Genomic DNA, 22,852 nt, shown 5'->3' on the forward strand with positions numbered 1-22,852 from the left:
ACAACCCTAGCTATGTACTCATATATGTATAAGTGCAGAGGGGTGATCAGGGGATGTTTGTGACATTTACATTTTCAGTGACTTCCTCTCCACCACAGCACTAAAAGCATCCAGTTTGCAGCCAATCCTAGAGCCAGCCTTCCTAATCAGTTTATTCAGTCTGTTCAGTGTCACAAGCTCTGATGCTGTCCTCCTGCAGACTACAGCAAAGTACACAGTGCTTGACAGAAAATCTCCATGATTTTGTGGCACACACTGAGACATATCATCTTACCTGGGAAATCAAACCTACTACTCCCCTTTCTGTACACAGTGTTGGTCCTGCAGTTCAGCCTGTTGTAAACAATGATGATGACGATGGTGGTAAAAGTATAACTTCCAGGGGGGAATAAAAGTATTTCGTCAGCGAACCTTTCTATATATAGATGCACTTTTAATGTTCTACGTATCATTAAAAGCAAAGTACATTTAGGTAATGCTTCAAAATAAGAATTTCAAGACGGCTCCTGAGTTGCAAGACCTGTTTCTAGCAGGACTTTGGTTTCACTCAGTCTAAATGCTGCTTCTTGGAACTCGCCCTGCTTCTATAAACACACCAGATTGTTTACATGTCCCTTCTGAATTAGTAATACAAAATCTGCATCCTGCCCAACCGACTTATTGTTGTGTTTTGTGTCAAATGACGTGACGGTGGAAGATGTTGCAGGCCGCTGTGCTTACAGCTTGTGTTATAAGCTCATCAATGTTTAATCAGAGCTCAGCGCATATACATAACTGAGCGGAGGACAGTGTCTGCAGGCTTCGTGGTAGTTACACCATGGGTGTGTCCAGCTAATTAAAAGCACTGATAGCAGCATTAAAACTTGATGAACAAATGAATGATGTTGTCTGCCGCTGTTTCCAGAAGTCCATTGTCCAGTGTATCCCAGAAGCTTCTTTGTGTGGTTCTCCATAGTCCTGTCAAACTAGTACAACGCTTTATTCACCACCTTTGAACTGCATAAGCTGCTGCATATCAATGTGTGATGCAAACCAGTGAAGAAATGGGAAACAACACGGTAACTGTTAAGGTTGGGGGATTTGTGATGCAACACGAGCCTGAGTGTTTGTGGTGGATTAGCTCATTCTGAGCTGAATCTGAATGAAAGAACCAGTTGGGCTGTTCTCATGGCCTCTGGGGTGTCTGTGCAGCTGGGAGGGGTGAGGAGGAAGAGGAGGTGGGGGGTTGGGGGTTAGTGTTGAAAAACAAGGTGACAGAACCGGTTACATGTAAGCCAGAATCTTTTACATCAAATTGAAATACTTCTTGGAGTGAAACATCAGCACGATATGTCAGTTATGCTGTCGGTTTATCTAAGATGATCAAACTTGCTGTTCTACAATACATGAGTATCATCAGGCCAAACCTCCTTCCTTCCTGTTAGGCCTGCTGATCGTCTGGTTATAGATACATGCAATCATCACCCTATTTTAAAACATTTTTCACTTTGCAGAGTGTACTGCTTAGTTTTGTTCACCATTTTGACTGCCACCCTGTTTTTCACCACTTAAACTGAAATATTATTATGTAATAATGGTCTTCACATTTTTTGCACTTTTGCACTTTCATTTCCTTTATTTATTTTTGCACAGTTTTAAAAATGACCGCATTGTTAAATTGAATTAACCCTACAGTAAGAAACAAAGGGTTTGGTTCCCACAAGTAATTACTTTAATAGTTTCTATAGATTGGTTTTGAATAATAAAACATTTACATGTTCATATGTGTATTTTTACAACGACACAATAAGTAATATCTGAGTGAATCCTCATGCACTTTGTGATACTTAAATTTTCAAAACGTCAGAGTTCAGAAAAAAAGAGCACTTTTTTTCTTTTTCACACCACAACAACACCACATTAACAGCTGGGTACTAGTTACCCAGTTTCAGTACTACTTCTTTTTTCAGCTGCTCCCTTCAGTGGCCCCCACTGCAGATCATCTGCACCCTTCTCTACATGTCCTCCTTCATGACATCCATGAGATTCTTTGATGTCTGGAGATCCATGCTCAATCATCCAGCTAAGGAAATCCCACAAATCTCTGTTCATTTTTGATAGTAGAAACAGTTCATCACTCATCCAAGTGACTTCTTCACCCTCCTCTGTTGTCCTTTCCCTCTCCATATTTAGCATTCTTTGTCCAATATAGCCACTCTCCCTCCTTCTGAACCAAATCAGCCAAATGTGCCTTCTTAACTTCGTCTCCAAACCACAGTCTCCAACTCATCTTTCTATCTTTCAGTCAATACTACCATCTCCAAACCACACATCTTGTAAACCTTCCCTTTCACTCTTTACTAAATTTAAAAACTCAGCCCTTAAGAAAATGTATGCATTAATAAGCTGACTGAGTGACTGAGGTAATGCTCTATAGGGTAAGTAGAACCCAATTCAGGATGTGCACTTTGATACTTCAAGAGCAATAAATGAGCTTTTAAACTGATATTTGCAACAGTAATTTTAAACCACAGTCTTTCAGCTTTTACTCTAGCAAATGCTCTCAAGAGTTCAATCGATGATAAGTAGATTCCCTGCTTATAATGCCTTGTTTCCCCTTTAATAACAAATGTAGGCTAAGTGGTTTAAATATTCATAAGTTATTATCTACTTTTGCTTTCCAAAACGAGATTCTTCCATTTATAATATATCTAAAACCGTATTTAATACTTATATTTCTAACTACAGTACCTTAAATTATTGTGGTAATAGAGAGAAAGAGCTTCAAGGCTGTGTTATCTACAGCAGGCAGGTACGTGTGTTTAAAGAGTTAACCCCTCCTCTTTCAGCTGAGCCACCCCTCAGAGAGACGAATGGGCGGGGTTTAGGTTCACGCGCAGTTTTGTTGAAGGGAGCAGCCAGCGCACGGGTGAGTGAGTGAGTAAGGGTGTGAGAGAGAGAGCAAAAAAAGGGGGGGTAAACATGGATACGAGTTTAGGCGACAGTTTTAAACTAGTCCTGACACCGAAGTGACGACCCACCAGCTCCTAAGTGGCCACTAACTGGAGGTTATTATGCCCAGCGCAAACGTGTCCGTGCGAAGTTTGTCCGAAGTCGAGAAATACCTCAGCAGCAGCACCAGCAGCAGCCGGATGGTGAGTGTGTGAATGACTGTTTTTGCAGCATTGTTGTGTGATAAACGGCAGGACCCGTACTGTACCAGCGATGCATTGTTGCCTCTCGAGCTCCACGTCATGTGAAACCGACAGCTGCGCCGCTTTTAAAGCTGCGTGTTTCCCCGAACAAAGAGCTTTCAGTGAGCCGCACTCATACAGATACTGTAGAAAAGGGCATGTCTTCATGAAGATGTGAAGGGGCTCTTTGAACTCCGGGCTACCGAAAGCGGTTGATCCTACGGTTTAATGATAATCTGAAAAGTTTTATTGATTCTTAGAGAAACACGCCCACCACTCCTAAATATGGTTTCTAAACACAAGGGTGGTAAGTTTAGTGGAAACATGCAAAAATATTAAACCAAACAAACACGTGGCTCCTTAATACATATTCTATGCAGTTGTTCATTTTTTAGGCTGTGGTTTGTGATCCTGCTGTGTTGCTCACCGGTGTGGAGTCTGTCCGATACGTGAGTCAGCCTAGGCCAATATTGGGTAAATGTTCAGTAAGGCCAGCTGGTATGAGAACCAGCTTTAAGTTGTGAACAACTTTATGAAACGTATTGTTGGAAAGTAAATTATGAGCTGGTCATTTTCCCCCATTGTTTACAAGAATATTGGCTGGATTATCGATTTTGCTATCAGCAGAATTAATAGTCTGAGCGGAAACTTAATAGCTTAGGTAGTGTGTTTGTTATAAGCTACTGTACTGCGCTGCGTCTTACAGGTGCTTCTGTGTTTGTGCTCAGTGACTCAGTTCATAACCTACTTAAAGGGTAAAAAAACATTAACTCTCATCCATCCCCACCTTACTGACATGCACAGCTGTGAAAAAGTAGTAAGTAGAACCCACGGAAAGGGTTAACTTAAAAACAAAAAACAAACATATTTGGACATGTAAACAGCTTATCGTCTTTTAAACAATCAAAGAGATATACTCAATCAAGTGATACATAAAATCAATATTTTCTAGTGATTTCTCCCAATTTAAGCAAATAAAAAGCAGGTCAGTCACACAGAAAAGGTAAATACGCTCCCCGCATTTATTCGACTTTCAAAGCAATTAGAATCAGTGCCTACTGTTCCCTTTGCAAGTCTGTCATGATGATTGCTCGTAAATATGAAAGATCATCAATTCTTTCTTGGAAAGATGTTCACTTCAAAAAAATCTAAAGTAAGTACCGAATATTTGACATGTAATATGCAGACTCACTGCTGATTTTCCCAGGAAGCTGGTGTCAGAGAATGATAAGAAACTATGCAAATCACCTACAAGAAGTCGGTTCCTCTACAGGGGACAATACAAGTTTCTCAGGGAAACGGCTTGCTTACTGACTTTCTCCACCAGGGAATATTTTTGCTGAATCGGTCTTTGTAAAAACAGCCACGGTGTTGTTCAAATACAAACCTTAATCATGCAAACACACAAACACTGTATCAAATATTTGCTTGTTTAGAGCCACCTACTCTGATTGGATTTATTTGCTATTTCACAACCATATGAGGATCCCAGCTCATCTATATTAAAGCGATAACAGCAGATATATAAAGGAAACTATACCACAATATATTCTTTTGATAGCGCAGTTGAGTTTTCTTTGTGGTGAGCGATCACATAAGTTCTGATTTTTAGATGTACATGAAGTGCAAGGAGGATTATATCACGTAAAGACCTGACTACTCATATTACAATTTCATGTAGTATAAACAATGCAGAAAAGTAAGGAAAAAAAGCAAGTTTTTATTTATATGCTTATATCCTCAAAATCTCAATTTCTTTTAAGAGTACACAGTATCAGAATGGCACTTAACTCAAGTCCCATGATAAGTCTTTTAGCTGAAAGAAACTTGACAAAAGTAGCTAACTAAAACTGGGTGGTTAGGGGGAAAACCACACGAGGAGTCAGAAGTCCCCTAATGGCTGGGGCAGATCTGTTATCTGTTAAAAGCCAGAAACTTTAGCACATAAAAACGTGTGATTCTCCTGCTGCTTCAATAAAGTGGCATGAAGCAGCAAACTGTTTCTCATTTTCAGTGTGAACCTTTACATCTGACACCCAGTCACTAAAAAGTGCTATTACGGGGTTTTTTCCCTTTTTTTTAGTTCCTGTTATTAGACTGAATTTAAGCTGAATTAAGAGTATAAGTAATTGAAATCGATCACTTCTCCCCTGGAGTACAGCTTGAAAGAATCATGCGGAATAACTTTATAGCTGGGTTCTTATATAAGCAGTCAGACCAGTTTTGTTATAATTGCTAACACAGTAAAGTGGATCAGCTCATCTGACTGTTAGCTGGTTTATTAATGCTGGGCTGTGTAGTTTTGCTTTTCCTCATTTTGTTGCCCGTAAATGGCATTCCAGTTTTGTTTCTCAAAAAGCCATTGTGCAGCAGATATAGTGGGTTAGAGGCCAAAAATGATGCAACGTGGCTTTTCGTGGCTGGCTTCCAGAGACTGCCTTTAACCCTTTCTGAGTGGTGGCTCTGCTGAGATTGTGGCATTTCTCAGTGACCCAGCTCTCCATATGTGAACTGTGCCCTTTACCTGTAATGCTATTCTCGCATGCGTGTCATCGTGCAAAAGGTGCACATGGACCTTCACGTCGGCATAATATTTACATGCTGTGCATTGTATGCCAGAGTCCTTAAATAAAAGTAGGTCCTGTGTGGGGTTTTTTAAGGCTAAAGAAGTGCTTCAGTCCTCAGTGGCTCCGTGATGTAGTGCTTTAATGAAAGATCTCCTGTTTGATGCCGGGAGGAGACACGAATCCTTTTAGTGTTGTTTCAGGAAGAGCACCAGTGTTATAAAAAAATAAATCTGCCAAACCAAACATGCAGAGCTACCTGCCGTGACACCTCGTGAATAAGGAAGCAGCCGAAAGTATCTTTTGAAGTGCTCGAGTCCTCGCCAGCCTCGTTACATCACCGGTTCTGGTCGCTTGAATATAGCTGCGTATTTATCTTAATTGAATCCCGCTCAATACTCTCTCAGTCACTGGAGGCAAGCAGGCACTAGTAAGTGTTAATGGACTATTGATTTAGTCCTGGAGCACCTTGTCTTCTAAGATAATAGTGAATATGTCTTAAGCAATTAATTCCCCTGACCCCCTGGGGATCATTCATTCAGGGAATTTAAGACTTTAGACTCTGTTGCAAGTTTCCCCATTCCTTTTAGTCCAATAAGGTGCACAGTTTGGCCCCTCAGTAAAGAAAGCAATCAAAGTTTGACCACATACGCAGCTGTGGGATGCAGATGAGAGGAGAGGGCGGAGGGGGGAGACGCCGGGTCAGGTTTCTTTAAAATGAAAGATGTGCTCCTTGTCCCTCTCACGCTCCATATCGCTGGTTTTCTTCCTGTTTCCCTGTGTGAGCCCAGAGTGGGAGAGCGTCTGTATCCATGAGGATCAGCTGGAGGGAATACCAATAAGCATCGAGGGCTTCTTCCCCTCTGCGGTTCTGTTCTCGGCTGAAGGGACAGTTTTGTTCCATCTCTTCGAGTGTGCCAGCTCCATTGCCTTGTTTGTGCGTGTTTACTTGGGCGTGCCAAGAGCCAGTGACAGCACACCAAACACCAAATGTTTTGTCATTTGGATCCAGTTACTTCAAACTGGTGCAAACACCTGTGCTTGTATTTGAATGTGCTTGTGTTCTTGCATGACCTGGCCCTGTGAACTGATGGTTTCTCTAGATTGCAAAAGGGATTGTGAGTACTAGCAAACATTACTTCCTGGTATTGGGGACAATGTGTTCCTGTTTGCATAAGAAAATGTCTGTGGTTATAATAATGTTCACTCAAACTGAAAGGGGCAGTGGGTTCAGCAAGATGAAAAGAAATCAGCTGCACGTTCAGTCAATCTAAACCAATATTTATTTTATCCATACTACTCAGAATTTAGTAAACATCCCCTGCACATCCACCCAGTTCTAAATAATTTGCGAGCTCTCCGCCGTGCGCTTCCCCAGAACTTAAATGCTGAATTGCTGCTCAGTCTGTTTCTCGTGGTGGTGCAGTGGGCAGATGAGTGCGAGGCCTGCCTTTGCATGAAAAATTGAATCACTAACTAGATCATTGATCCAAGAGAGAGTACACTGCAGTGCAAGATAAGCAGCATCTGCAGTGACTTTGCCCTCGAACTGTAGCTAAGTTTTGAGTGGGTTTTCTCAGGCCTAACAACACACAGCGTTTCCTTGTTGGGTTAAGATTGAGGCTAATGCAGATGGATCTTTATGTTATGCTGTCAAGCGAGGTCAGGGCTTATTAAATGGGTCATGGTGCTGGACAGACTCTGTGTGCTATGTAGGACAGCGTGGGAGGGGGAACAGGGGGCTCATGCAGGGTTGAGTTGTGAAGGAAGCACCCTGAGGGCACGGAGGAGTCCTGCTGATCCTGCTGTTGGAGATGATGATGATGATTGGGATGATGTGTGCTGCTGAGCTCTGTTTGGGAGCAACCTCTGTTCCTGTCCTTTTTATATCCATTTCAGTTCTCTCTCTCTGCCTTGTTTCCCGCTCTCTGTTTTTTTCTTCTTCTGCTCTACTGACACACTAAAATCTATTTGTGAGTCAAAACACCAGTGGGCGTATTGCCTGGCTTGCTAATTCTAAAGACAACATCTTGAAGACTTTATTTAGAGTGAGAACACACCGCATTTGTAGTGATAAAACATATTTTAAAGGCACGATTAGAGGGATTAGGGGGGATCAAAAATGTAACCGCGATCTCACCGGTCTCTGGCTGTGCAAATGTTTTTGGAGAAAGTGAGTGAAAAGTAGGGCAGCTCCTCAGCAGATTTGGGGAGGACATTTTCATCAGCGTGAGCCTACTTCATTTAGCAGGACCACTCATCCGCAGAGACCTTCAGATTGCTCCTGCGGTTATTCAGAGTGGTTTGAAATCTTAAGTAGCAGCAGCAGTGGTGGTGCAGATGTGCTTATTAAATTGAAATGATACAATTTCATCAATCTCGTGTGAGGAAATTGCCAGCTGTCATACTTGCAGATGGTTTCCAGAATGTGAAAAATGTCTGGGTTGTGTTATTTAGGTCGCTCTCACGGTTATGTCCTCATCCCGTTAAAAGCCACTTGTGTTTATATCACAAAGCTCCTTGTTTTATCATTTTTAAGCTTGAAATTCAGGTGCAGTGCAAGTGTGGAAGTTTTATCAATACCCTTTACATAAATCTTACTGCAGGCCTCGGCAGTGATTCAGCAGTGGTTGCCAGGTGGCCATTTGATCTATTTTGCACTTGTTCCATATTTATGTTATCTCAGCACATTGAAGCAACAGAGTAAGACCCCTGTTCTCAGTGTTTAGCCCCTAATGGTGCAGAGGACGATATTGAACATTTCCAAAGTAAACGCTAGTGGTGGGAGAGTGCCTGAGGAGCTAGCTTTGTTCAAGTACTGCAGAAATAGCATGCAGTCTAAGCTGTCTGGTGGAACAGGCAGTTCTTTGTGACTGTCATATGAACACTGAAAAGATTTGGTAATTTGAGCGAGCAATACAGCAGCTTACTTTACACTTCCTCTTAAGCGAGGCGTCATTAGGTTTCTCATTGTTCTGTATGGAAATCAGGTTTGACTAAAAGGTCGGTTTATATGTGAAACCAATTGTTTGGTGGAGAATTAGAGCCTTCACAGCCGATGGGGCAAGACCACAATTGGATGCAGGGTTCGTCTGGCTTTACGTCAGGCCAATGAATCCATATGCAGTGGCTCAGTCCTGGACAGGGCAGAGGTAGAACATGACAAAGTAAGCTTTTTTCTCTGCAGAGAAAGACTTCTGTGTTCAATAAGGACAGATGCCAGAGAGAGTGTGAGAGTAGGATGAGGACAGAGGCTGAAAAAAACCCTGGCTTGCTTGTAGAAATAAGCGTGCCGTTCTCCAGTTACACACTGTACATAATAAAGAATATACTGTGTAAGAGCAGTGTAATTACAGACAAATATATATATTTATATATGTGTGTCTGTGTGTATAAATGAGATTAGTTTAAAGCCATGATGGCAGCTTAATGCTGATTTTGCCATAACGACATGCTAAAAGCTGATGTTTAACAAGTGTAATTTTTACTGTTTTCACTATCTTAGTTGAGCCTGTTAGCATTCCAACATTTGCTGATTTGCACTAAATCAGTGATTCTCTAATGGATGGATGCTGTGGAGTCAGTTAGTTTGTCCTCTTCATTCCTAGAGGGAATAATGGATCTGTCAGCTCAGCCATCACAGTTTGCCACCATGTTTTTGGGTTTTTTTTTTTTTGAGCTGATCATGTTATCCCAGTGGTGTCCTTCTTAGAGGGGTCAGTTCAAGGGGAGCATCCAGGATGGGTGAAATGGTCTGACACTAACAAGGCTAGCTTGAATCTTATATTATAATAAATAAAACAACAGTTTAACTTTAGCTTTAAGTTTTTGTTTGTGTATTATTAAAGCATGATTAATTCACTGATTGTTGATTAAAGTGTATTTGTTTCTGGGGTGGAAATAATTTTTTGGACTTTGAAAGCAGAGACCGAACAGAACACGTTTTAGGAACATATCCCTAAACATGCCATTAGTTGCATTGTTGACTTTTTGACCCGATGATGCCTTTACAAAGTCACGATATGTAAATTATGTCACAGTTCATCCAGTGGCTGCTGAGGATTGCAGTATGCACCAACGTAATCACCAGCTTCTTCTAGTAATAATCAGTTCTTGCCTAACTTATCAGACTATCAAACAAGTTTGACTAGTTGAGTGTGAAGTCATAGTGGCAGCAGCAGGTTAATGGAATTTACCTCCTTTACCTGACCTCATACTCCGTTTACAGGAAGTAAACTGAATTTACTTGTCTAATAGGATACCTTGAATGAATAGCAATGAATAAAACAACAGTGTAACTTGCATGATTTCTAATTTGCTTTGTATGTTTGATTGCATATTATCAGTGCTTGATTAATTAACTGATAGTTTATTAAAAAACTTTTTTTCTGGTGTGGAAATAATTTTTGACTTTGGACTACTAAAGTTGCTGCCAGAAGTTCCTTTTAGGAACAAGGCACTAAACATTGTATTAGTTCTGTTGATAGTTAGGTTAAATATTGGGGAAAATGGCCTTTTTGCCTGATGATGGTGTTACAACATCAGTAGATATATGTTCCTGGAATCATAGTTATATGTGCTAAATCATGCAGCACATCATTCAGTGGCTGCAGACTGATTACAGTCTGCACCAACGTGACCACATGCATGGCTAAAAACATACGTGAAGCAGTTTGTGCTTGTTCACTGTGGTACAAACACAGTGTGTCGCAGTAATAATCATGTCATCAGATTCTTGCCTTACTTATCACACTATTAAACAAGTTTGGCTAGTTCAGTGTGACATCATAGAGCAAACAGCAGGTAAATGGTATTCACCTGTGTAACTGGATACCTTGAATTCAGCTGAATTCAGAGAGATGGTCCTGCTGACTGTGCTTTTGTTTTAGTCTGAGAAGCTGACTATGTTTTTCAGTGTGTGCACAAGGCATGTACTCATACATCATCCTGTAAACCTTCTCTCGAGGTTCACGTGGGAGTCATGTGTTGAGAAGTTTCATTATGTGGTTAACTGTGGGTGCATTTGTCTGATGTCAAGATACTTAGCTTGCAATATGTGACCATTACGTGGCGATGCTGAAATGCTAAGCAAGATTGAGCCTGCTTGAGTTGGCTGTTTATTTACTTGAAACTAGTGGTGTTACATTTGTTAAGGATTAGTGCAGTTTTGTGCCACCTATAGTGCTTATTGTACAACACTTAGTGTAAGGCTTTAACAGCTTACACCCTCTTTTACTACATGGGTGTTGCACTGTGATCAGCTTGCAAGATGAAGTGGTTTGTTGAGCCACTGATGGGCTGCAGTTTTTTTCACTTTAAGCGACACTTCTGCTCTTTAAAGTGCAGCTCAGAAGCATGATTCAATTTTTGCTTCTCTGCTTTTCTACAGTTTCCTCATAACGGGATGTCTTCTAGTTCCCCACTAAATGCAAACTTGCTTACTCAGCCTGTATATATTATGCTTACTTCCTCAAACCTACAACAGAGTACAAAAAGTGAGCATAACATTCAGCTTTAATCACAAAAAACGGTTATTAACCGTAAAACTAGGGTACATTGTCTGGAATAGGGATTTTCTGCTGCCTTGCGCCTTTGTGTGACATTATCACTGACCTACATTAGATGTACATGCTCCACTTCTTTCACACATACTAAGAGTAGTTATATGAATTTTGTCAACTGTTTTTTTTCTATATTATAAACAAACAGGATTAAATTCTGGCTCTTAAAATGTAACAGATTTTCCAAATAAGAGCATTATAGACACGCCCAGATGGCCTCACAGTGTGAAATGCTGAATAGTGCTCGAGCCAGGGCTTACTATGTGGAAATATTGTATATTGTTGTTTATGTCTAAAAAATAATGATGTTTACCCCAATCATTTAAGCTAGTAATTTGAAGCAAATGAGCTCCTGAAAACATTATCGGATTCATAGTATGAGCAGTTGGTCACATGTACTTTTACTTTACAGCTGCAGCTGTAGATTGTAATGCTTAGTTAAAAATGCTGACCTACTTTTAGGTTGTTTAGCATAGCTGTGTCTCTGTGATAATGATAAAGACCCTCCGTATTAAAGACTCGTACCCAGGAAGTGTAAATGTAATTTCATTGTCGAATAAAATATTATGTTCAAATTTAAATCTGGGGCCAAAACTAGATAGCAGGCCCTGATCTTTAAAAAAAGGTAAAATAAAAACCATACTTTTTGAATTCAGACTTTTTTAGTTGGAAGTCTTGATAAAATATTTACTTTCCCAGATGGCTGTTTTTTGTTTTTTATTAAGCAGAATTCTGTAAAAGGTCCTTCCTGTAAATTCACCATTTTAATACATTAATTACACTGAAAAAATATCTCTTGTAAATTACAGTAAAATGCTGTCATCTACATTTAAAAGCATGAAACAGTTACAGGTTACCTACTGCAATTGAAAACAGTGGATTTGTGCGATGAGTGTCCATAGATTATGTGCCTTGTGTGTGTGGTACGATGTGCGTTTTACTTTTCTTTTTTGAATTTTGGATGGTTACTTTTAGTGACTAGCATGTATGTGTGTATATATTTTGGAGGTGGTGGGGATTGATGCAAAATGAGTACAAGTCCAGTGTCTCTTAACTGAGAAAGGAAAAATACTTTATTCTACTGTGAGATGACCAGTTGCTTGTTTTTAATAGCAGTGCTGTGGTATTGACTGATACGTGACTGTACCAAATTTTGTATATTTTTATAGGACTGTTTAAGCCTAATTTTTGATTTTCTTCTTTTCTAGGACCGGAGTAGAGAGAGCAGTTTTATAGGCCTGCCCCTGTCAATGCGGCGGGGGTCTTCAGAGAATAATTTGGATCTGGAGCTCTGTGATGGAAGTCCCTATCCTGCTCTCGGCTTTGAGGTCCAGCGTAGTCGCTCGTGCTTGGACAGCCTCCAGCAAAAGATACTGAAAGTCACAGAACAGCTTAAGATCGAGCAAACGACACGAGATGAGAATTTAGCTGAGTATCTGAAGCTCATGGATAGTGCGGACAAGCAGCAGGTGGGGCGCATCAAGCAGGTGTTTGAGAAAAAGAACCAGAAGTCAGCTCAGAACATTGCCCAGATGCAAAAGAAGCTGGAAACGTACCATCGAAAGATGAAAGACAGTGAAATCTATCAAAGCCCTCCCGCTCGCTCTTCCTCTGTTAAACACAGCACCATACCCCGGGAGTCACCCAGACAGCTGAGGGACATGACAAGCAGTGGCCGACACCCGACCATGGACAAGATCAAAACCATTGGACCAGGTGTTTCGCTGTCTCCTCCTTTCTTCTTCAGCAAGCCCAGAGAGTTCGCCAACCTCATCAGGAACAAGTTTGGCAGTGCTGATAACATTGCCCACCTCAAAACCACTCTGGACTCTTCTTCTCCACTGCCCACTGACACTGAAGGAAAGGGACTGGGTAACAGCACCTCTATAGTGGGCAAACCCAAGTATCCCAGTGATGACGAGTGCTCCTCAGGCAGCGCTTCTGTTTCAGACAATAATGGAAACCCAGCAGGGGCAGGAGCGTCTGCAGGGCCGTGTCAGAGCCAGGCTAAGGGGGACCAAACAGGGGAAGACAACCAGGGCAGACTTGCCCTGACCCTGGAGGAGGTGAGGGAGATTAAAGATGCCCAGAATCAGCTGGAGGAGGATATAGAGGAGTTAAAGGCACAGTTCGAGAGAGAGTACGGGATTATCAGCCAATCACTGCAGGATGAGAGATACAGGTACGATTACAGAACTTGGCATTTCATTATTGTTAAATAACACAGCGCCCGGCCTAATAAGAACAGACATACTAATATAAAATGTTCATCTAAAATAAACAAGCGAATTGAGATAACAATAAGCTTAATATCACGTGTAGTTAACAAGTTTAAAATCCGCAATGATATAAATATTAACCATCCCCTTGTGTTGACTGGCAGGTATGAGCGTTTGGAAGACCAGCTGAACGACCTGACAGAACTTCACCAGAATGAGATGGCAAATCTGAAGCAGGAGCTGGCCAGCATTGAGGAGAGGGTGGCCTACCAGGCTCACGAAAGGGCCAGGGACATACAGGTAAATAGTGGTGAATCCACTTATGTTGCGATGCTTCACACATAAGCATCACATAAGATTGATCACAAAAAAATACGCCATGCCTGTAAGTGTCTAATATCTCAGCACATGGCCATTGTCATCTGTCCAAGCGGCCTCTCTCTGCTGATGCAGAAGAATTCTTTTAGAGGAATTTGGGTAATTGAGTGTTTAAAGGTCAGCGAAATGCCCTTTAGCAAGTTGAGATATGGTCTGACCCATAAAAAAACTCTCCCCGTCTTTCTCAGGAAGCCCTGGAGTCGTGTCAGACTCGCGTGTCCAAGCTGGAGCTCCAGCAGCAGCAGCAGCAGCAGACGGTCCAGCTCGAGAGCCACGACGCCCGAGTCCTGCTGGGGAAGAGCATCAACGTCATGGTGGCCATCATCACTGTCATCCTGGTGTGCGTCTCCACTGCTGCCAAGTTTGCTGCTCCACTGATGAGGAGCCGGTATCATGTGGTAGCTACCTGCCTGGGAATTTGTTTTTTGACTGTATTTTGGAAGAACTGGGACCGTTTACAGTATGCCTTAGACAGGTTATTGATGCCTGCTTAATAGGAAAGAAAACACACTGAAAATATCATTAACACGGAAGCTGTAAGTTGTCAGGAGAGGACGGTCTGAGAGGATTGGTTGTACAATCATCAGAAGACGTAGTCGCCATGCAATTACACAGATCTCTCTTTTTTTAGTCAGACTGAAATAAAACTCTTGATTTTTTTCTCCTCTAGAACTTGAATGTGTGTTACTAACTATTTCATATAACATTCAAATTTTATTTACATAACAGCAAACTCTGCTAGTTACCCGGTGTTTGCTCTGAGTCAAGAGGGGGGAGGAAAAGTGATTTTTTTATTATTGAGTTACTGTTTTAGGTAAATAATCCATAAATAAAGATGTGCAATTATTCTTTCTCGTTTGTCTTAGGCTTGACTTTAACATAAATCAAACTACACTCAAAAACTCAAACAAGACCTCGGTCGTCGTGTCTTGTTGTCCACGCCTATGAAATTCTAATTCCACTGAAGAGGACGCTTCCATATTTAGGAATATTTGCATTTATTTGATATTCTGATTGACAAATATGTGCCAGCAGACATTTCGTTTACAAAAAGCACAAACTGTTATATGGTTTTTAAGAGGTTTTGCTGCTGGTAGGTAGACTTTGCAAAGCTGTTCCTCAGTGTCCTCAGGCTTAGTTTTAAGGTACATTAACAGGTTGCATGAGAATGAATGACCATATTTTTCTAATTGTGAAAGTAATTGTTTCACTGGAGAATCTGCAGACAAAAATTAGCGACACTGGACATCCTATTTTTATGCATTCTTTTTCTTCATTACGTTTTTTAAACGTTGTCTGGCCTTGTCCTAAAGTGCAATATATTTGATTTCCAAGAGCACAGTTTGTTTTTAACAATTATTCTTTTACGAGTGGGCGTTCTTACATCAGTGACAGGGAGCTGGAAGGAAGGAAAACAACACTAATGTTAGCACGAGAGATCCATAACCACGGAAGTCACTGCTGGGCTCTGACAAGACCAGCTGTCTCTTCTCTCAAGGGCCAAAAAAATCAATCCATCTGCATTAGCGCATGCTAGTAGCGTAATATCAGCACACACCAGCTCTCTAGCATAGACACACAGCACAGTCGCTCATTTAGTTCACTGTATATACAGTAAATAATGTCTTAGGCTTTTTGTTTCCCCTACTTCCACTTTCATGTTGGACTTTTACTAATAATGTGACAGAGAGATGATGGGGTATACTGTGATACAATGCCTTTTTCTGAGGAAAAATGCAATTCCCTTCTTAAAAGAGCAAAAAAACCAACAAAAAAAGCCTTCACTACTCGCAGCAGAGAGGATGCAGGCGAAAAGCTCTCAGTGAAAAACTACAAGCCTATATTTTTTCTCCTCTTGGACTTAGAGTTGTGTTATTTCATTTTGTCTTGTAAACGTTGCCTACAAGAATTCCACATGAAGCCGTGGACCACTTTTAATGTCCGTCTGCCACAATAATCACCTTTGCGTTTATATTTATCGTCATCTTTCTGTTTTAAGGACTGTATGATTTTTTTGTTTTGTTTTGTTTGTTTGTTCCCGTTTTGACATATTTAAAGGAAGTTTTACAAACAGAACTAAAATCTGGTTTACATGCTGTTTTCATCTCTGGTGCACTATCTGATCAATCAGTTGTATTTTTATGCATTATGTGCCTTCGTCTAATCATTTCTGTTAAATTAAACCTTTTTAAATCAACCTGTTTATGGAATTGATGTTGAGTGACTGTGATTTTTTTTGTTGTATTTGTGTCATTCTGTAAATGTGGACTGCTGCTATAAAACAACAATGTTCGGTAAAACGCCATCTGAGTAAGATATTTATATCAGCGGAAAAGTATGAGTGCAGTCCTTGTTAATAATACTGATTTTTATTTCTCATTATCTTATTTTCTTATGAGACAAATAAACCTAATTCAAGCAGTCCAAGTATTTGCATGGCTCTTCTACTAAACACTATCTCCTTCATCACCACTAGGGGGTGGTAGTGCTGCACTTTTGACATGAACGTAGGCAAGAACGGTGCAGAACATTATGCAGTCTGCATGGCAGTACTATACACGTTTATTCTTTTTTCTTTAATCTACACGATAGATTCAGTCAAAAAAGAAAAAAGGCATCACTTCAAACAAATATATAAACTACAAAGATTCAATGAAACAGTAATATTCAAAACCAGTGTGGAGAAGTAGTGCCCTCTTCTGAAACTTACAGCTTACCCTATACAATCACCGGACACTTTATTAGGTACACTGGTCCATCACCAGGTTGTCCCTTCTTTTGGGTTAATTCTTTGGAAACATTCCTCAGAGATTGTGGTTCATATTGTAATCACAGCATCGCACAACTGATGCAGTTATATTATTCCTGCATCCAAATCTCCTGTTCCACCACATCCCAATGATGGTCTATTGGATTGGGATCTGCTGACTGTGGAGGCCATTTGAGTACAGTGAGCTAACTGTCATGTTCAAAGAAACCAGTGTGAGGTGATTTGAGTTTTGCGACATGGTGCTTTAACTTGCCGGGACCAGCCATCACAAGATGTGAACACTGTGGTCATGAAAGGAAGGACGTGGTCAGCAAAAAATACGTAGGCTGTGACATTCGGTACTAAGGGAACCAAAGTGGGCTAAGAAAATATCTCTCATACCATTACAGCACCACCAAAAGCCTGAACTGTTGATGCAAAGCAGGATGTTTTCAGGTTTACGCCGAATTCTGACCCTACCATCTGAATGTCGCAGGAGAAATCTTCAGACCAAGCAGTGAATTTCCAACCTTCTGTTGTCCAATTTTAGTCAACCTGTGGAAACTGTAGCTGACAGAAGTGACACCCCATGTGCTCCTTTGTTCATCTGCTTCTGAAGAGAAGCTCTTCTGCATAACTTGGATGTAACAAATGGTTATTTGAGTTACCTTAGCTGAAATATGGTTGTGTGGAAAAATCCCAGTAGATCAGCATTTTCTGAATTATTAAAACCAGCAACAAAGTTCAAAGTCACATTAATCACCTTTCTTCCATAATTCCGATGCTCAGTTTGAACTTCAACAGGTCATCTTGATCATGTCCACATGGCTAAATGCACTGAGTTGCTGCCACTGATATCTTAGCTGATTAGATATCTCCTTTAAGGAGATACCTAATGTACCTAATAAAGTGTGTGTCTACAATTTGTGCAGCATATTTCACAATATTTCCTTATCGTTAAATCTAGCTCCATGCTTTCTGCATACTGATGCTGCTCCATAAATGAGCGGTGCGACTCCCATCCGTGTGGATTTTAGCACCCATGGGGCCGATGATCATAGATGCCTTCAGTTTAATGAATGAGCACATTACAGCGATATCAATCAGGCCCGATAGTAAATCACACCACTGTAAAGCTACAATACCACTGAAATATTATTTCCAACCAGATTTTGTTTATTCGCTTAGCTTTGAATCTGAACATGAAGCTGTGTGGAAGTCATCCAGATGATTTTGTCTCCTGCCACATCATCAAAGTGAATGATCATCAAAGTATTATTATTTTTTTTGGTGAAGTCTAATGTGACTCTTCTTTTTTTGTGGACGTGTAAGTGTTCTTTGCTTGGCTGGATGGTCTGAGAGAGATTTTCTTTACTACAGAAAGAAATCTGTGATCATCCACCATTGTTCAGCAGACCAGGGCTTTTAATCCTGTCAAACCAACCAATGCATTTTCTTTCTTTTTTCTTTTTTCTTTTTTTTTTTTTTTAATTTAACCTGTTTAATAAAAATACAAATGATTTCTTCAGTCATCAATGACACATTCTATTTTTCAGCACCTCAAATTAAAGATGAAAGTGCACTTCAGTCCAGTCTTGACTGATTCGTTAAAATTCTACTGTGCTGGAACAGAGAGACAAAATCGCAATTTTCTCACTGTCCAAACATTTCCGGACCTAATGGTAAAGTGTAAATTAAAACCTTGTGATAACACTTACTTACCATGACAACTCACTGAGCAGCTGAAAATTAGGCTAAGCAAATAAAATGCAGCTCACAATGTCCTCTTCCTGAGATGTCATGGAAAAGGAAGGAGGAAAAACGCATTTGAAAGGACCCCCGCCACCCCACCCCCCACATATCACTGAAAAAAGTCTCCAGGAAGTGTTGAGTGGTGCTCTGTTAAACATTGAAACTTTATAGGACAAACACATTCTATATATGGATGAATCATCAACAATCCCTGCGACCTCGTCAACAATCTGGCGTCTGCAAAGCAACAGCTGATTAAGCCAGACTCATTTAGAAAAAGAAGTGGAGTGGACTGATGAAGTTAACATTAAGCTCGCTGGGCACAATCACGAAAGGTGTGTTTGAGTGAAAAGGGAAAAGCGCTTGATGAAAAGAACAGCTTGACAACTGTTAATCATAGGTGTGAAAATATTCTGCTTTTGGGGGTTTGTATGGCAGTCAGAGGTACAGGAAACACTGCACAGATAAGAGGGAAGAACAGATTAAGTGCTTACTTTACGGGCCCAGCTTTTGCAATATGCTAAGACTACTGTTTGTTTTTTTAAGTTTAAGTTCGTGAAACAGTAGCAATGTATTAGTATTTAAAGGATGTTCAGTGTTTGACACAATACACCCGAAATGAACCCCAATGCGCGGTTAAACTCGGATGCAGTGCAATACGGTTCACCTGGCTCAGCATGTGCATGGTAATATCTGTGTGATTAGCGCCTGCCTGCCAAGCAGAGGTACAGACACATGGTGAGACACAGGAACAGGAATGCTGATGATGGACACATTGCTTAACCGGGGTCCCTCTGGCTCTGGTTCTCACTGAAGTTCAACTCTGAAATGGTGACTTGCTTATGCATAAGTCTCTCTGTCTCTGAGTGTGTGTGTGTGTGAGAGAGAGTGGGAGGACTGACTGTGTTTCATGCATTTGAGGAGCAACTAAGGCCTCCGGAGGGGGGGAAATTCAGATTGGAGTGACGCAGAGATCCTAACGCACAAGCACACACACATACACCCAACCACCCACACGCGGAAGCTTAAAAACTGGGATTATGAGCTATATTTTTAGGTATGAATGGAGAGCAATATTTTCCTCCCCAATCTTCCTTCTCCTCTTTATTACGTGGTCTAAAAAGTGGGCGCTTCCCTTTGATGTGAGCCTCCGTCTTGTGTGTGTGTGTTTTTTTTCCCATTGTTCGGTCCCTTGTGGCTCCTGAAGCCCGCTGGCCTATTCACTGGGCTCCATAATGAGGTGCTAATTATCACAGGACCTCATCAAGTCTCTTTGGGCCCGCAGCTAAGCCTCCTCCTCACATAGGTTGGCATGGTGACTGTAGGGGACAGGACCTGGAGGAGGCCGCCAAAAAGGACTGCCGCAGCTTCACTCCTGCTTTCTCCTCTAGTGAGGAGGAGGAGTGAGAGGGACACTTTTTTTTTCACTTGCGGGAAAACAGAGTGGGAAGTGTGTAGATAGAATTAGCTATAAGTACCGCTGTCTTTTTGTTTACGTGCGTTTTATAAAAATGTGGGTGGAGTGTGTAGAGTCCGTTCACTTCCAAATAAACCCATAAATAAAAACATAGGCTGGAGTTTACCTAGAGGGCACTGCCGACGTAGGCCTCAATTAATTTGAGTGAAGAGAGCTGAAGGCTTAAGTGATTGCGTAAATCTGGTTCAAATCAAAAGAAAAATATTAGTTTAAGGGTCCCTAATATAGCCTGTTTTACACATAAAAAGAGCACCCATCAAATGTATGTGTATGGTGATTGGTCTGTCAGGGATTTAGGAAGGAACATACTTTCTTGGTTGCACTCATTTCCAAACTACACCTAAAGTTGGGAGCATATGTAAACAACTATCAGGTGGCTAGAGGTAGGAATTCCATGCTGCAGCTCATTTCATTGAAAATAAATGCTGAAAACAAAAATCCCCAAATGCAACACTTTTTGGGCTACAGGCCCATCGGACCTCCATTTGAAGCCAAGGGTGGAGGCGCTACTCTTCAGAAATCCTCTAGTGTCGTTGGTGCATTGACTGAAATTATGGGAAAGTTCTGACCTCTCTGCTAACTTCTTCATTGATTTACGTAGACTGCTCTGGCAGCACTGGGCCCTTCCTATTTCCTGTTTATGGTGTCATGGAAACAGGCCATGTTCCCTTCCTCTGCTTTTGCACTATAACATGAAAATGTAGCCTGCATCTGGAAACGAGCCACAGTCTCATAACAGAGCCAGCGTGAGATCTGCAGCCCCCGTGACGCTGCAGTGTCTAAAACCAGAATTAGAACCTCCAGCGATGAATTCATAGAAATAGAAACTTCCAGATTTATGGAGGCATTTATCATCAAGGTCTTCATATAAATCTCCTCTTAAAATGCCCTAATTCAAAGGCACCTCCAATTTCCTTTAGTTGCTAAGCAACCATAGAGCGCCACAGTGATGCTTGGAGTTAAAGGCTGGCAGCCCAGTGGTGTAAAGTCGATTGTGGGGGTGAATCACTGTCTTTTATGGCTCTGAGGTTCCATTACACGGCCTGCAGACAATGACAATGATACACTGTCACTGCAGAGTAATTATACGTCCTGTTGATCCCTTTGGTGTATCTGCAAGCAAATTATGCCAGCTCAATGGCTGTAGTGGGGTTTCTGCTGGTTGACCAGTGCTGCAGGAGCAGCAGTTGGTCATTATGATCATTTTTGAGAAATTTAACAAGCTGTTGGGCAGTTGCTAGATCTGTGAAAACAACAAGAAAGTGTTTTTTTGATAGTGAGTTTAATTTGCCGTCAATGCTTGCAAAGTTCCTTTTAAGGTCAGCATGACACTTGTGATGGCTCTTCTCAGCCCAGCTGCGTCTGTGTTAGGTTTATTTTGGTTTGTGATTTAACTGCTGTTAAAAATGTGCTTTGGACCCATTTTGACTCCCACCTTGTAACTCCAAACAATGTCTTTACTTTAAATAAATGAGTGCCTTTAACCGAAATTTCTTATCTGCACTTCTTGCCCAAATGCTGAAGAGTATTTGTGCATATGTAATTAATTTTATAATGTGTGCTTGATTTGTTTTTAATACTTCTGCAAGTCTAGACTCATCAGACTGTTATTGTTGATACTGTGATGATTATTTCACCAGATGTGTGATGTGGTGCCAAGCGTTTGTGTGGGCAAGAACAGTGTAAAGGCTTCGCTGGCAACGGACCACCATGTCTGAGATTTCTGGAGTGATACACTGGATGGAGTGAAAGGCTCTTATCCATACTAACAAAATCAGTAATCCTATAACTGTGTAGCGTATGGGGCTTATGGGTGTAACACAGAATTGGTTCCACATCTTATAACACATAATGTAAATATAGTGCACGAGTACTCTTGACTTGCTAATAAAAATAATGGCCATTTATAGTGAATTTATTGCCTAAATATTCACTAAAGTTATAAAAAATACAACTCTATAGCCTATTTAAAATACTGTTTTAACTTCAAACTATGGCTCTATACTATTCTTGGTACCCTGTTAAGTTAGTATAACTTACTTCTCTTAAGTTGAGGTTACTTTTTCTTTGAGTCATCAATTTTGCATTTTCTTTTTTTAAAGTAAAGCCAGCTCATTAAATTTTACAGTGTACTCTTCTAGTGCTCGGTGCATTGCAGTATACAGTGTTTCAGCTTACAGCGTTGGTGAAAAACATCTACATGCCCCAGATCTGCCCACAGTTTAATGTTATTTACCAGGACACCTCTAAAGCTGGTTTTAAAGGTATAGAAGCATCCAATGGAAGCATTAGCAGATTTTCAATAACGTGTGGTTTGTCTTTATTTTCTAGCTTCACCACTAATCACCTCTCTGTATTTTGCACTACCAAAGCAGCACCCAGCTGGCAAATAAAATTAGTGACTGTTAAACAGGGCAGTGCTTAGTGGGTAATCTATTAAGAAGTGTCCACCAGTTAAGGACCTCTTTTATGCTACAGCCTCACGGTTGTGTGTGTGTGTGTGTGTGTGTGTGTGTGTGTGTGTGTGTGTGTGTGTGTGTGTGCATGGGGGGGGGGACAAAGGTTGCAGACACACTTCATTACAAACCACAAATGTTAAACGCTGAAAACAGTAGGATTTATTTCTCTGGGGACGACAGCTGTGTTCGTATGTTTATGGAAATTTTGCAGCAAATCAAATGAGTTGGTAGTGAGACATATACTCTCAGTCATTGCATGAATTCTTCATGTTGTGATGCACATTTTTATGTAAATCCTTTGTCAACGCTCGTATTCAGTCGCTACGCTAATGCAAGATGTTTAATGTGATACCAGACATGAGGAATAGTAAGAAATAAGGGGCTTGTGGACGTGTGTGTGTGTGCATGTTTGTGCGTATCTGTTCATTTGCTTCATGCCAAATATAGGCTCGCATTCCTGACGTCTGCACTGTGGCTGTGGGCACAGTAACTTGTTGAATCTGGACAAGACAAAGACCAC

At 40.9% G+C, this 22,852-nt stretch overlaps 1 protein-coding gene across 1 annotated transcript; it reads left to right on the top strand.

Moving 5' to 3' along the window:
• Positions 1-2,872: 2,872 nt before the first annotated feature.
• LOC100703525 (transmembrane and coiled-coil domain protein 3) lies at positions 2,873-16,316 on the top strand. The gene is made up of 4 exons (XM_005450935.3): positions 2,873-3,134; positions 12,507-13,480; positions 13,682-13,817; positions 14,084-16,316. The coding sequence occupies exons 1-4, from the start codon at positions 3,054-3,056 to the stop codon at positions 14,387-14,389; spliced, it is 1,497 nt and encodes a 498-aa protein (XP_005450992.1). The 5' UTR covers positions 2,873-3,053; the 3' UTR covers positions 14,390-16,316.
• Positions 16,317-22,852: the final 6,536 nt, after the last annotated feature.

This window comes from Oreochromis niloticus, linkage group LG7 (genome assembly GCF_001858045.2).
Source record: "Oreochromis niloticus isolate F11D_XX linkage group LG7, O_niloticus_UMD_NMBU, whole genome shotgun sequence".
Lineage (NCBI taxonomy): Eukaryota > Metazoa > Chordata > Actinopteri > Cichliformes > Cichlidae > Oreochromis > Oreochromis niloticus.